This window comes from Parasteatoda tepidariorum, chromosome 3, assembly GCF_982258835.1.
Source record: "Parasteatoda tepidariorum strain Cologne lab strain chromosome 3, Ptep-v5.0, whole genome shotgun sequence".
Classification (NCBI taxonomy): domain Eukaryota; kingdom Metazoa; phylum Arthropoda; class Arachnida; order Araneae; family Theridiidae; genus Parasteatoda; species Parasteatoda tepidariorum.
Genome location: NC_141757.1, coordinates 97,017,594 through 97,030,595, shown reverse-complemented (window position 1 = coordinate 97,030,595; position 13,002 = coordinate 97,017,594). Strand labels below are relative to the sequence as shown.

General features: G+C 29.3%; 1 protein-coding gene across 5 annotated transcripts in view; it reads right to left on the bottom strand.

Moving 5' to 3' along the window:
- Nucleotides 1-9,750: 9,750 nt before the first annotated feature.
- Nucleotides 9,751-13,002, bottom strand: part of alpha-Cat (catenin alpha) — a 29,870-nt gene continuing 26,618 nt past the window's right edge. For all 5 annotated transcript variants that reach the window (XM_043055773.2, XM_043055775.3, XM_043055770.3 and 2 more), the window contains one exon: nucleotides 9,751-11,863. In XM_043055773.2, coding sequence (XP_042911707.1) covers nucleotides 11,699-11,863 — 165 coding nt within the window. In that variant the 3' untranslated portion in view covers nucleotides 9,751-11,698. The remainder of the gene's footprint in view (nucleotides 11,864-13,002) is intronic.

The following is a 13,002-nucleotide window of genomic DNA, read 5'->3' as shown; positions in this document are numbered from 1 at the left end:
TATTTATAATAAAATAAACTTATTGCAAAATTTAGAAATTTAAATGATTGCTAAAATACGTAGATTTAAGTATATAGATTACCACACTTCAATGATAGATATAATATAACAATACGACCTCGTCCGACAATGAACGTCTTATCTGTGCACGTACTTAATTAACAAATAGCTTTAGAAAATTTATTTAAATTATTTTTGAGTAATGGTGTTCATTTATGCATTTTGTTATCATTTTAAATATAAAGAGAAAACTATCGCGAAAAATCAGGAGATTCGGCAGCTATGAAAATTATGATAATAAAATGAAAATATATATATATATATATATATATATATATATATATATATATATATATATATATATATATATATATATATATATATATATATATATATATATGTAATATAGAAATTCTCAGGCGAGTCTTTCTATATTAACCGATAAGCTTAAAACATATGTTTCTTATCAAAGTTAAGATATGGAAGCCGGTCTCTCGCAAAGAGCCATAAAAAGTCAAGATGAACCAGATACGGCCGGATAAAAGATTATTTTCTGAAGCTAATGGTCTAATAATTCGTAAATGAAGTAGACATTAAAATACCCCAAAAACTTCCCACCGTCAGAGTGGCGATATCCTTTTAACGAATCAAAATCTCTAAAGTTTATCAATTGAATGACGTTTCATTGAATAAGAAGATGCTTGCAACGCCCTCCCCTTTACAGGACCTCTCTTTAAAAGCTCGGGAGAGGCAAAAATGCGTGTCTTTTCCATAGCTAGAGAAATCTAGGCCAATTCCAAACAATCCCTGTAATGGGGAAACCATAAATGTAAAGATTCCATGAACACTGTTTTCCATACTCCATATAAGTAATAAAATGCCTTTTTAAATGTATTCGCCTAATTCTCTTCAAATATCTAGCCTTTAAAGGCATAACATTACATATATATATATAGATGTTTATATATGAGAGAGAGAGAGAGACGAAAAACGTAGAGCTCATCACTTTGATTAGAAACTTCTATATAACCATTCGATATCCCTCTCTAACCAGTCTTTGAAAAGTGAAGCGCCCTGCATTTTTGATCTAAAAAAAAAATTTCTCCTCTTTACTCCACTTGGAAAACAAAATGTAGTTTTTATTTTGTTATTTTCTAGTCAAAATGTATAATTGTGGATTAACGATCAGGAATTGGCCAAATATAAAACTGACATCAGCTTTGTGACGGGGCTGCTGCAGCAAAAACTTGTAAGTGTTGGTATAAACTGAGGCGAGCCCATATAAGTATGACAGACATGTAATAATGTCGGCCAAACAGAAATGAGGTATATGGCTGATAATGCTGACCCAACATCATTAACAGTATCGTGCCATGATGCCTGTCAGCGGTGCACAATTTTGCGCAGCTGATTTGGTCATAGATGTCGAACCGAAAACAGTGCAAGTAGCATCTTGGTACAGTCCTGTTAACACGCTTTAAACGTTATTGTGTTAGCTGGCTAGCTTAAAATGTGTTTAAAAAATGGTTATAACTAGAAATGCGCTAAAAAAATTAGTATAACTTGAGATAAGCTTAAAGAATTGTTATAACTTGAAATGCCCTTTAAAAAAATTGCTTTAGCTTGAAATGTGTAATGGAATAGTTGAATGCACAGTGGAAAATACCAAGCAAGCATAATTGAAGACTCATCATTAGTCCAAAACGCGTGTTTTTTTAGTTGTGCCACTATTGTAGCCCATGAGCGATATGTTTGCAAATCTTAAAAGTTTTTTTACTGTATCGGTTAATACTATAAACTCGGATTCCATGCTACTTAATGCAATACATTTTTGCTTTCTACATTTTGAACTAAATGGAATACCTGCTAAACATATTAAATAACCTGATCTATAAAAATCTGTTTGCTAAATGACAACCCCAATTGGCACCTGAAAAAGCTATCAAAGGAGAATTATTAAGATTTTATGAGCAAAGTTTATACTCTTTAATATTTAACATAATTTATTAAATCTACAGCTACAATTCAGTGTTTGCAATTATAACAATGGATTTAATAAAATGGTTATAGCATGAAATGCTTGTTTAAGAAAAATGCTTGTAACTAAAAACTTCTTTTAAAATACTAAGTATCTTCATCATTATGAAACACGGAAGGAATTGCTAGGTCTATATCCATTTTTAAGCCCGCAATTCTAAATTATTTTTTTAACCCTTTCTTTAATGATGGTACTTGAAAATAAATTTCCATATTTCAAAAATATTAGAGGTGGTAAAAAAATTTTTTTCCAAAGGAGCATTTATTTAAAAACTGTAGTCATTCGTATTCACTGTTAGCAACTTAAACCTTTATATTTGGGGAGGACGTACAGTGCGCAAAAAAAAAAAATAAAATAAACGGACTGCCCAGAACAATTTTCGATCCTAGTCTACATGTTTTAGGACTCTATTTTATTAGTTCAAGAGGGTGACAGCAAATATGCTAATTAATTAGTCAAACAGTATTTTAAGTTACAAAATCAGACACAAAAACGTAGTTTCTCTGAATAAACATAACCTTTTTTTCCGACAGATTCGGAGATTCGGATTTATGATACCAACATATAGGGGATAATCGCAATCTGGGAAATATGGTCCCAAATAGTTTGCTCAGAAGAGCGATCTAAATTTTGAACTCCATAATGTAAATTTTACTTTTTGCGTATTTCACCATATCTCGAGAACTCTTTTAGAGAAATTGGAAACTTTTTGCACACAATTATGAAATTTGTTTATCCAATTATTATTCCATTCAAAACATAACTTTTAGCAAATATATATTATTGCTTTATTTAATTATTGTCGAAAAACTTTTGAATTGTAAGGTATACAATATTTTACACAAATTTATACAAGGCAATTTTAAGTGGCAAAATACAAAATTTGGGTAAAATCGGTCGAATAGTTCCTGAGAAATGGAATTTTTACGCTTTTGAGTCTGATTTTGTAACTTAAAATATTATCGCCTGGCCTAATTAAATAGCATATTTAGATCACCACGAACTATTAAGATTGAGTCTTGGAATATGAAGATACGATCATAAAATCAAAAATTATTCCGGGTGGTGACTTTTATACTACATACAGTGGTCACAACGTCCTATTAAAAAAAATTATTTTAACTTTCACAGTAATTTAAGGTTTCAAGAAGTTATACAGAATTCTAACATTGAAAACAGAGCTATATTAAAATTTACATGCTGTCAGAAGCGTAAGTGTTTTGTGAGCTTTAAATTAAATTAAAATTTCCTGTTTGTTAATTTATAGTAAATTGGCTACCAGTTTTAACTTTTTATAGGACGCTGCTTTCACTTTCTATGATACTCATTACAGATGCCCTTGAGCTTTAATTAAGGTGAATGAAATAAAAGTCCTCTAAAATGGACATTCATTTCGAATTAATTATTATATCAAGTCCAGTGATTTTTCTAAAATTAATGTAGTCTAAAATAACTATTTAATTCAAAGGCAAATAAAAGATACCATTCGTATCGTGGAATAAAATTATTTCGGTGTCTGTAAAATTAGGGTTAATCACTGTTTTATTACCACTGAGTAAAATCTCTACCAGTGACTGTACCAATTGGCAGCTATGTGTGATATATTTTTAATGGCCCAAACAAAAATAGCCACTTTCGTGTTCGAAATAAAATCGCTCTATTTCTAAATGTCATGAATAAAATGAAGTGTGCGAAGTTGAAAATGAAAACCAATACAAATGGTAACCGGTGTAAATAAACAATCATAACAACACCAAAGTAATGTAAGATAAAGTATGTAAACTTAATTTTCTGTTTCCAATCGATTAAAAAAATCTAATTAGTATATTCGCCGGTACGAATTCATTAGCTTAACTGCACCATCGACTGTAAATAAAACACTTTTTTGTTTACATATTTACTCTTTTTGCTTATTATGATTTTCATTCCTTGGTTTAATTTCTAAAAACCTGGATTTATGACTTTAATTCTGTTCAACGTAAAATATTAGGAATTCGAGTGATGACTGACATACCAATAATTAAAAACTTGAATATATATATATATATATATATAGGGGAGAGGGGGGGCACATTTGAACAAATTTTTTTATTTCTTCACTTTTCGAAAAATATCATCGATTTTTCATAGTAAAAAAGTCCATATGTTTAAATAGTATTTTCTTTGTCTTGTGGAATTTTTTGAGATTTTTCAATAAAATATTTCTTTACTTTATAATATTTTAGAAAAATGACTTCAATTGTTCACATGTGCCCCTATTGGGGGCACATGTGAACAGGCCTGGGGCACATATGAACAAGATTAAAAACACAAAGCAATCATCATATTTCTAAGAAAAAAAATCTTTAATATAACAGATATAGATACGCATTATACTGAGGGGGTTGTAGCTTACTATGTGAATTTAAATTGTACAACAGTACTGTCAATAAGAAAATAATTTTTCAGCTGTACAATAATTTATCCGTAATTGGGTTTTTCGCAACTTCATGTTCCACGGGTGTTGTAATGGGCCTTTTTCTTTCTTCTCTAATACTCTTTCATGCTTTTTTTTTTTTTTCATTTTTTCTATCTTTTCATTTGTAGCTTTAACAATTCTATTTTCTCAGGTGTATCAGTTAATATGCGTGATGCGCGATCAACCATTTAATAAAAAAAATTTTTAAAGGAAAAATTAATAAATTAATTATGGAAAATTAAATAATGATAATTTTAAATGCATACATATTTTTTAAACTTATAATATCATGAGGATAATAATCTTAATACTATGTAGGGGCACTTGTGAACTGTTCACATCTGCCCCAGATGTTTTGTTCACAAGTGCCCCCATCATCCTTCTTAAACCTAACTTGAAAAATAAAGAACTTTTAATTGAGTAAAAAAAAAGAATAATTGTCATAAACTTACCTGAATGTTCATATAATGATCTGCAATAGTTAATTTTAGTTTATTAGTTGATTTATATTATGCTTTCACTTGGAGAAGCGAGCGATTATAATATATGCAACACCAGCTGATACAAAGAAATTGTCAGAATAGACCAACAAAATGTCTCATTGTTCTGAAAGTTTTTCAGAGAGGTAGGACTAGTACTGCCATCAATTGAAAATTTTTCGAGATTTTTTATTTCAAATCATATTGGTAAAACATACCATGTTCACATGTGCCCCCCTCTCCCCTACATACACACACTGAAGAGCCATTACATTATGACCACGCTGCTAATAACATGCATGTAGGTCCATCTTTAGCCCTCAAAACTGCTAGCACCCGCCGTGGCATTGAATCCACAAGGTGCTGAAAGGTAGTCTGAGGTATCTGGTACCAAGCGCTCACCAGCTGGTCCTGTAATTCCCTCACATTGCGAGGGGGTAGCATGGCAGCACGAATTTGGTTTTCCAAGTAGGACCACAAATGTTCTATTGGGTCAAGTGAATTTGGGGGCCAAGACATGACTTGAAGGTCACTGGAATGTTCCTCGAACCAATCCATGACGATTCGACCCTTATGACATGGTGCGCATTATCCTTTTGGTAAACACCATCCCCCACAGGAAAAAACTGTTGCCATGAATGGGTGAACCTGGTCTGCAACTATGTTCAAGTAGCTTACAGACGTCAGGGATTGTTCTATGAGGATTATGGGTCCTAATGTGCTCCATGAAAACATTGTTCCTGGACGAGAAACCATGAAAACCTGGGCGAGCCCATTGTTACAGATGGAGGGTGGTCATAATGTAATGGCTCTTCGGTGTATATATACACATATATATAAGTTCAAAATGAAGATAAAACAAAGGAAAATTACAGACATATGAAAAAGGGGTGAAAGAAAAATAATAATAAGAAGAAACAAAAACAATTGGGGGGGGGGTGGATAAAAAATTTTAAAAATCCGAAAATAAAAGATATAATCTTTTCATCAGCCCACACGATTATAACCGCAAAAAAGATTGCTTTCTGATATTATATCAATGTAGCCAAAGCAAAATATATCAATACAATAGTGTGAGGAGCAGTTTTTTGAGTATATTTCTAGTCAGTATTAAATTTTTGGTCTTAATGTAACCTTAAGATTTAAAATTGGTAAACTTCTTAAAATTATAAAGGTTCGTTAACCTGCTTTTGTTTGAGTTAAATCATTTTCTTAAAAGTAGAAGTATTCCAGTGAAATGAGTTTATTCCAATATTGTTAGGTTCTTAATGCATATTTTTCTGAACTATTTTACCATCGACCTGACAATAGGCATATCTTTCAAATCTCCTGTTTTTTAACGAAGACTTTTGTTTACCCGAATATTCTCAAATTACTCTGTATTTGCTAAAGAAATTTAAAAAAAATTTGGTGATAAAATATCCACTGATGGCATAAATACTTCTCTTATTCCTCAACAGATGGTGCCATTGCTAGTACTGCAGTATGTTAAGTGTTAATAGTTTAAGTCGAACCGTGATGGCTCAGGGGATAGAGGGTTTGCCTCATAACCAGATTCGAATCCCAACGATGACTGGTCAATACAAAATCCGCATCCAGCTTGCGCCGACCACAGTTCTGATGTAAAATATCCTCAGTGATAGACGGACCACAGGTTAGAATCCCCTTGCCTTTTGGCTAACATGGTTTTCCTCTCCATGCAATTCAAATGCGGTTTAGTTCCATCAAAAAGTCCTCAATGAAGGCAAATTTCTCCCAATACTTGATCCAGGAGTTCCCTTGTCTTCTGGAATGTGTTCAAAATTACAAGGCTACGGAGTGGATCATTGGTAGTCGTAAACCCAAAATTGGGTTATAAAATAAAACGGTTATAAAATAAAATAGTTTAAGTAATTACAGTTAATGGTTTCAAAAAATCTTCTTTAGATTAAGATTTATATATATATTTTACTTCACTAACTGTAAATGCTTATATCATTTCCAAATTTGAGTATCACTTTTTAACCTACATGATTATGCATAGATGTATCAAAACTTTACTCGTAGCCTAAAAAATTTCGTTAGTAAAATCTCCGTTATTTTATATTTCCAATGTTGGCAGGTATGCAATAGTAAGGAAGACATTACCATGAATTGGTTGAATTTCAAACTTTTATCTTATGCCATTAACATTTTTCGATGAATTTAAATCAATCTTACCTTTATAGGCTTATTCATTTCAATCTTCAAGATATTCAAAAAGTATTTTGTTTGTGAAGATAATTTCCTCTAAGGGTCTTTCTCTTGCGTCTCAAACGCAATATTCGCTATATCAAATGCATTTTTCTTCAAGTTAAATATCCTTTGCTGGTTTCACAAATTAAATATTAAAAGAAATAAAGTATCTCATTTTATTCGTTAAGGTCCAGCAATTTCGTTGTCTTCTATTTGTCATCTTGGTCTCAAAAATTTTGGATGGTTATTTAATCACATATCTAGATGTAAATTATAATAGCAAAAGATTTTCCCCAATTTACTTGAAAAGCCTTTTAAGTAGGAAATTTTGTTCCCTTTTTAACTTTTTTGAAGCTTTTTATGCTCCCCACAACATTAAAATAACTCTGAAAACAACTTTTATATAATTGTACATTTATAAAATATGTTTTAGAGTTATAAAAATATTACTTGTTACCCAAGTCCTAATTTTATAAAATTATTTTGCGAAAATTTTTATAAAACTGTAAGTTTAAGAGATGAAACACTATATGAAGATTATCAAAATCCAAGTTGCATGCTATTCAAAAATATGCCTATTTGAAAAAGAAAGTAAATTTCAAAACTTTTTTTTCTCCAAAAATATATATGCTTAAGAATTAATTTTTTTACATGAATTATAAGTTAAAAATTTAAATTTTTAAAATATTAAAAAGAACTTTTTAACACTAGATTGCCCAAGGAAGTCATTTTGACTGCTTTTTGATTTCAATTAGAAAAACAGTGATGCATATAATGACACAATTTCATAGAATTTTGTGTCTTTTTGTACAACATATAATTTTTTTTTTATTGTTAATATTTACTAATAACTTTTCAGGTTTTTGCAAAAATATACATATTTCAAGTTTCTTTGACAAATCCAATTTACAAGAATGTGTTTTTTATTCATATTTTGTGAAAAGTTGTTTTTTTTAAAAAAATTTTCTTTACCGTCAGTATTACTTTTCAAAAAAAAAAGTATGCAAGTGACCAAAGGATTTTTCAGTTTAAAAAAAAATTAATACAAACAATAATTAATAAAAAAGGTTTTTTTTTTTAAAAGGGAAATTTTTTTTTCCTTTTTAGTATTTTGCCACAAGCCCTTCCATAATTATAATGTGTTCATGAATTTTTATTTAATTATATTACCTAAATAGGAGATTACTATTAAAATTAAGCGATTTTAATGCAAGTTCTATTTTTTCTTCTTACTATCTCAGTCAAATACCTATGGATTTACTCAAGACATTTTGTAAAAATAAAAAAATATTCTCACACATTAATAATATATAACGTTATGGCAATATTTTGTCTAATAATTCTTAAAAATAAAAAATATATCCACGCGTAGCCAAATCTTTCAACAAAAAATAAGCACCTTTTAAGCACTATATACATTAACAAAATAATTATGAAAGACTTTACATTGCCAAAACAAAAGCCAAATCTTTCAACAAAAAATAAGCACCTTTTAAGCACTATATACATTAACAAAATAATTATGAAAGACTTTACATGATCATGTTAAAATAATCAGTTTCTGACAAAGAACTCTTTTCTTTATTATATTAGACATTATAAAAAGACCAAGAGGTTTTTTTGGTTCGATAACAGGCGGTGAAAAATGTAGCCCGAAATTGAGAATATCTTGCAAAATGCAGCAGAGTTGCACATGACAGTGCAAGAGTCTCACCAAACCCATGTCTACTAGCAAGTATTTCATCAAACACGTAAAATGATTGACACTTCCATACGCTATGGACACCAAAATAAATCGTGAAAACGTTGAATTGAACAATATGAAATGCACGTTTTTGCATAATACGTGGCGAAAATCGATATGTAAAGAAAAAAAAATCTCCTTTTCGAAAAGGGAAAATTAAGGACTTTTTAAAAACACCCAATGAAAAAAGCCCCTTTAAGGGCTTTTAAAAAACGAAAATAAGCACTTTTTAAAAACGCTACCCACCATGACAGGGTGTGTAGCCAAATTATTCAACAAAAAATATTTTCAAGAACTTTAAAAAAATATAATTAGGCAGAGTTGGAAAGTTTTTGACAATCGACAGTTTTGACTTCTTTTAACCGTCATGAAAAAAAAAAAAAACATTTTGGCATTGTTTTTGACAATTGTCAAAAATCATGAAATTTTGAATCATGTAAAACGAATGGTGTTTTCATACGCTACGGACTGACTACACGCCGAAATAGATTGGGGTTGCATTAATTATGAAAACGTTGAACAGAACAATGTGAACTGTGTCTTTCTGCATAATTCAAAGCGAAAATCAACATAGTAAAGGAAAATTCTCATTTTGAAAAAGGGAAAATTAAGCACTTTTTAAAAACACCCAATGAAAAAAGCACCTTTAAGGGCTCTTAAAAAACGAAAATAAGCACCTTTAAGCACTTTTCAAAAATGCTAAGCATCCTGTAGTTGCCTATGAAGACTTTTTGTATTTTAGTGAAGAATTTCTGCATTATTTTCTGAATCTTAAATTAGTGTAAAATTTGGAATCCAATTAAATAAACAGCCCATCTACTTTTACACAATGTTTATTTCATACAGGCGAACTTTCAACAAATTACTGAGACTAATTGTTTATAAATATACAAAGTCAAAATAAACAAGATAGATATATTTTTTTATAAAATATAAAAATCAAATAAACAAAAATATTACCGCACAATATACTCATAAAGCGCTATAATATTTTTAAACAAGAAAGTAAACTATAAAAATATACAAAAAGCAAAGATTTCTCAAAATAAATTCATCCACAAATGGTGTAATATTTTAAAATCTAATTTCATTCAATTAGAGATATTTTTTTCTTTACAAAACTCCCGCGTTACAACAAGCAATTTTGTTTCATTTTTTTTATTATCAAACAAAACCTACCACTCAGATTAATTAATACACCATTTTATTGCTATTTATTACAATTACCTACATTATTCATAATACATGATTTTAAATTTCGAAGCAATAGAAAATACACACATACCAAATCGCATGAGAAACACATCACAAGATATACACTAGTTTTCAAAAAAGGTGGAGAAAGAAGTATGTAAATGCCACCAAATAAATAATAAAACAGTTGCCTGAGGAGAAAAGGAATGCAATCCCTATGTCAAAGCATATATTAAAACTCTAAAAGTAATGTATAAATATATAAAATGTATATAAAATTCAGAAATATAAAAAATGTACTAACCACATTGTAACATAAGTACCACAGCCTACGAAAATCTTACTAGAGCCCGTTCACTTCCCACCTCAAATATTGATGAATTAAGAATTATTCTAGAATTATGGCCAAGATCCCAAAACCTAAACATCCAGACACGCCACCTGGCATGCATTTTTGACCCTAAACACATTGCTGTTATACATTTTAATGGATAATCACTCAGGAAGATAAGGTACCAGAATACTCCCAGGAAACTGCAATTTATGTATTTGTAGTTTAAGAATGCATCCCAGATGGAGTAAACTAAGAAAAGTTGTTGGCTCTCGGATTATGAGTTTTCATTTCAAATGGTCACTATCTAAAATTTTTATCTACACATTCACATTCCTTTTATTATAAGTAAAGCTAATTTTTTCTGCTTTGTTTATAAATTTAAATTGTTAAAAAAAAGCAAGATTAGAATGAAAGAAAAGCTACGATAACGAATGCTAAAATTAAGAGCCAGTGTTTTCTAAATATTGACATTTCTTTTAATATGAGCTTATCTTATTTCCTTTATATTAGATTTAGTTTTTAATTAAAGTAAAATGAAAAGACAAGATTTTAAATGGAAAAAAAAGATCATTTGATAATTATAGCACATTCACACATATATATAATGATGGATACATGGGACTTATTCTTAATTTTTATTTTTATTACTGCTTTGTTATGAAGTCTTTAGAAGTAGTATTAAGTTAATAGTTTAAGTGGAAAAAAATAGTACTTTCTCATCGCTAATTTTTTGTAAAGTTTTTCTTCTTTCTTTTGGTTTAAAAATTTTTTTTTTTTTTTTTAAGTTTTAAATCTTTCATCATCAAGCTTCTTAGGCAAAGTAGTACTGAAATTGCCTAGCTAACAACTACTGCTTTCCCATTGAAACTTTAAAGCTAAAACATTGTAAGTAACAAACAAATCAAGAACATAGTGAACGCTCAATGAAATCCCAAACAAACTTAAAACTCCAGGCTCTTAAGAGATATTCATAGACAAAGGCCACCAAATAGAAAGGCTGATAAAAAAAAAAAGCGAGACTCAAAAATTAAAAATATTAGTTTGTTTTTTCTTTTGCGCTTCAAACAAACTCTAAAACTTCAAACAGAGATAAGTCTTTTCTCTTTGATTTGATAGGGCAAAAGTGGAAAGACACTAGAGGTAATGGAAAAATGTCCAATTTCTCCTCCCAATCCTTGGGCAGTTCCTAACTTTGGCCATAGGCACTGGTTACTTGTAAAAGAGTTTATAATGGCAATCACACACTTTCAGCTGGACTTTGGAATTCACTCAATGCTTTAATTGGAGCAATGTGCTTCTTTTGAGATCCCTTACGTACTTTAGCTCTAACTTCTTCAGGTTTTTCGCGACGGACCAGAGGCTTCTTTTCTGGAGCTTTCATTTTCCACACCACAATAGGAGACTTGAATAAAGAGAAAATACATATATAATTTTACACGAAACAATCTAGTATTTGCTTAAATAGAAATGGTATATTTAAAAAAAAAATTAAATAAATGAATGTTTTGCTTGTTTTACATTCTGTATGTCTAATCAAATAAATTGGCAAACACTAATAAAATAATTCCAATGCACATAAAATAAAACAAATATAATTTAAACAAATATAATAAAAAACAAATATATTTTCCATCTGTTAAACATCTAATAATAAATTAATCTTTAAACAAAAGCAAATATGTGTGGATCTAAAATTATTCTTATTTAGTAATTATGCTATTTAAAAATTTATTTAATTTTTAACAATGTATAATAATTTACCTGGCTAAAAATAAAGTCAAACATGTAGTTATGTATGAAAAATGACATGAAAGTTTAAATAATTAAAATATTGCATAATTCTTTGATCAAATGATTAATTTTATACACAAATATCTAAAAGTAATGAAATTTGAAGTTATGTGATGTAGCATTTATGCTGCAGAGATAAAAAAATTTTGATTTATGATATTTAGTAAGTTTCTTGGAAAATGACAAATAAACTTGCACACAAAAAATATCCGTAAAAAGTTGAACTCAGAATTGGTTTATAATGAAGTAAAATCTTCAGATAAATTTTAAAAAAATTGCTTAAATTATCATATTAAACAAAAATAAAACAATGAAGTATTTAGTTTTTGGATTTTTAAGGAGTAGGAAAGATCAAGAATTTTACATATCTATATTGAAACTTTTTTTATTTATTTCTTTTCAAATCACTGAGTTATTAAAGATATGTTATAAGCTAAAATGAAAAGAAAATAATTAATATCTAATTACAATAGACTAGATATTTAGCTACTTAAAATTCGGGCTTAATTTGCTCAATGCAAATCAAATTGGATGAAAATTCAAATAATTGTTAAAAAGATTACATGATGACTCAATCTGACTACTTTCTTGACTAATAATGTCTTTATAAAAACTCAATGCAACAGTAAATGGCTATATTGAAATATATTTAAAAAAAGGGTGGGTGATAGAGACAAATGGTTTGCATATTTAGAATCAGAACGAGAATGTTTCAATGGTCTCAAATGTACTGGATCCTAAGATATCCAC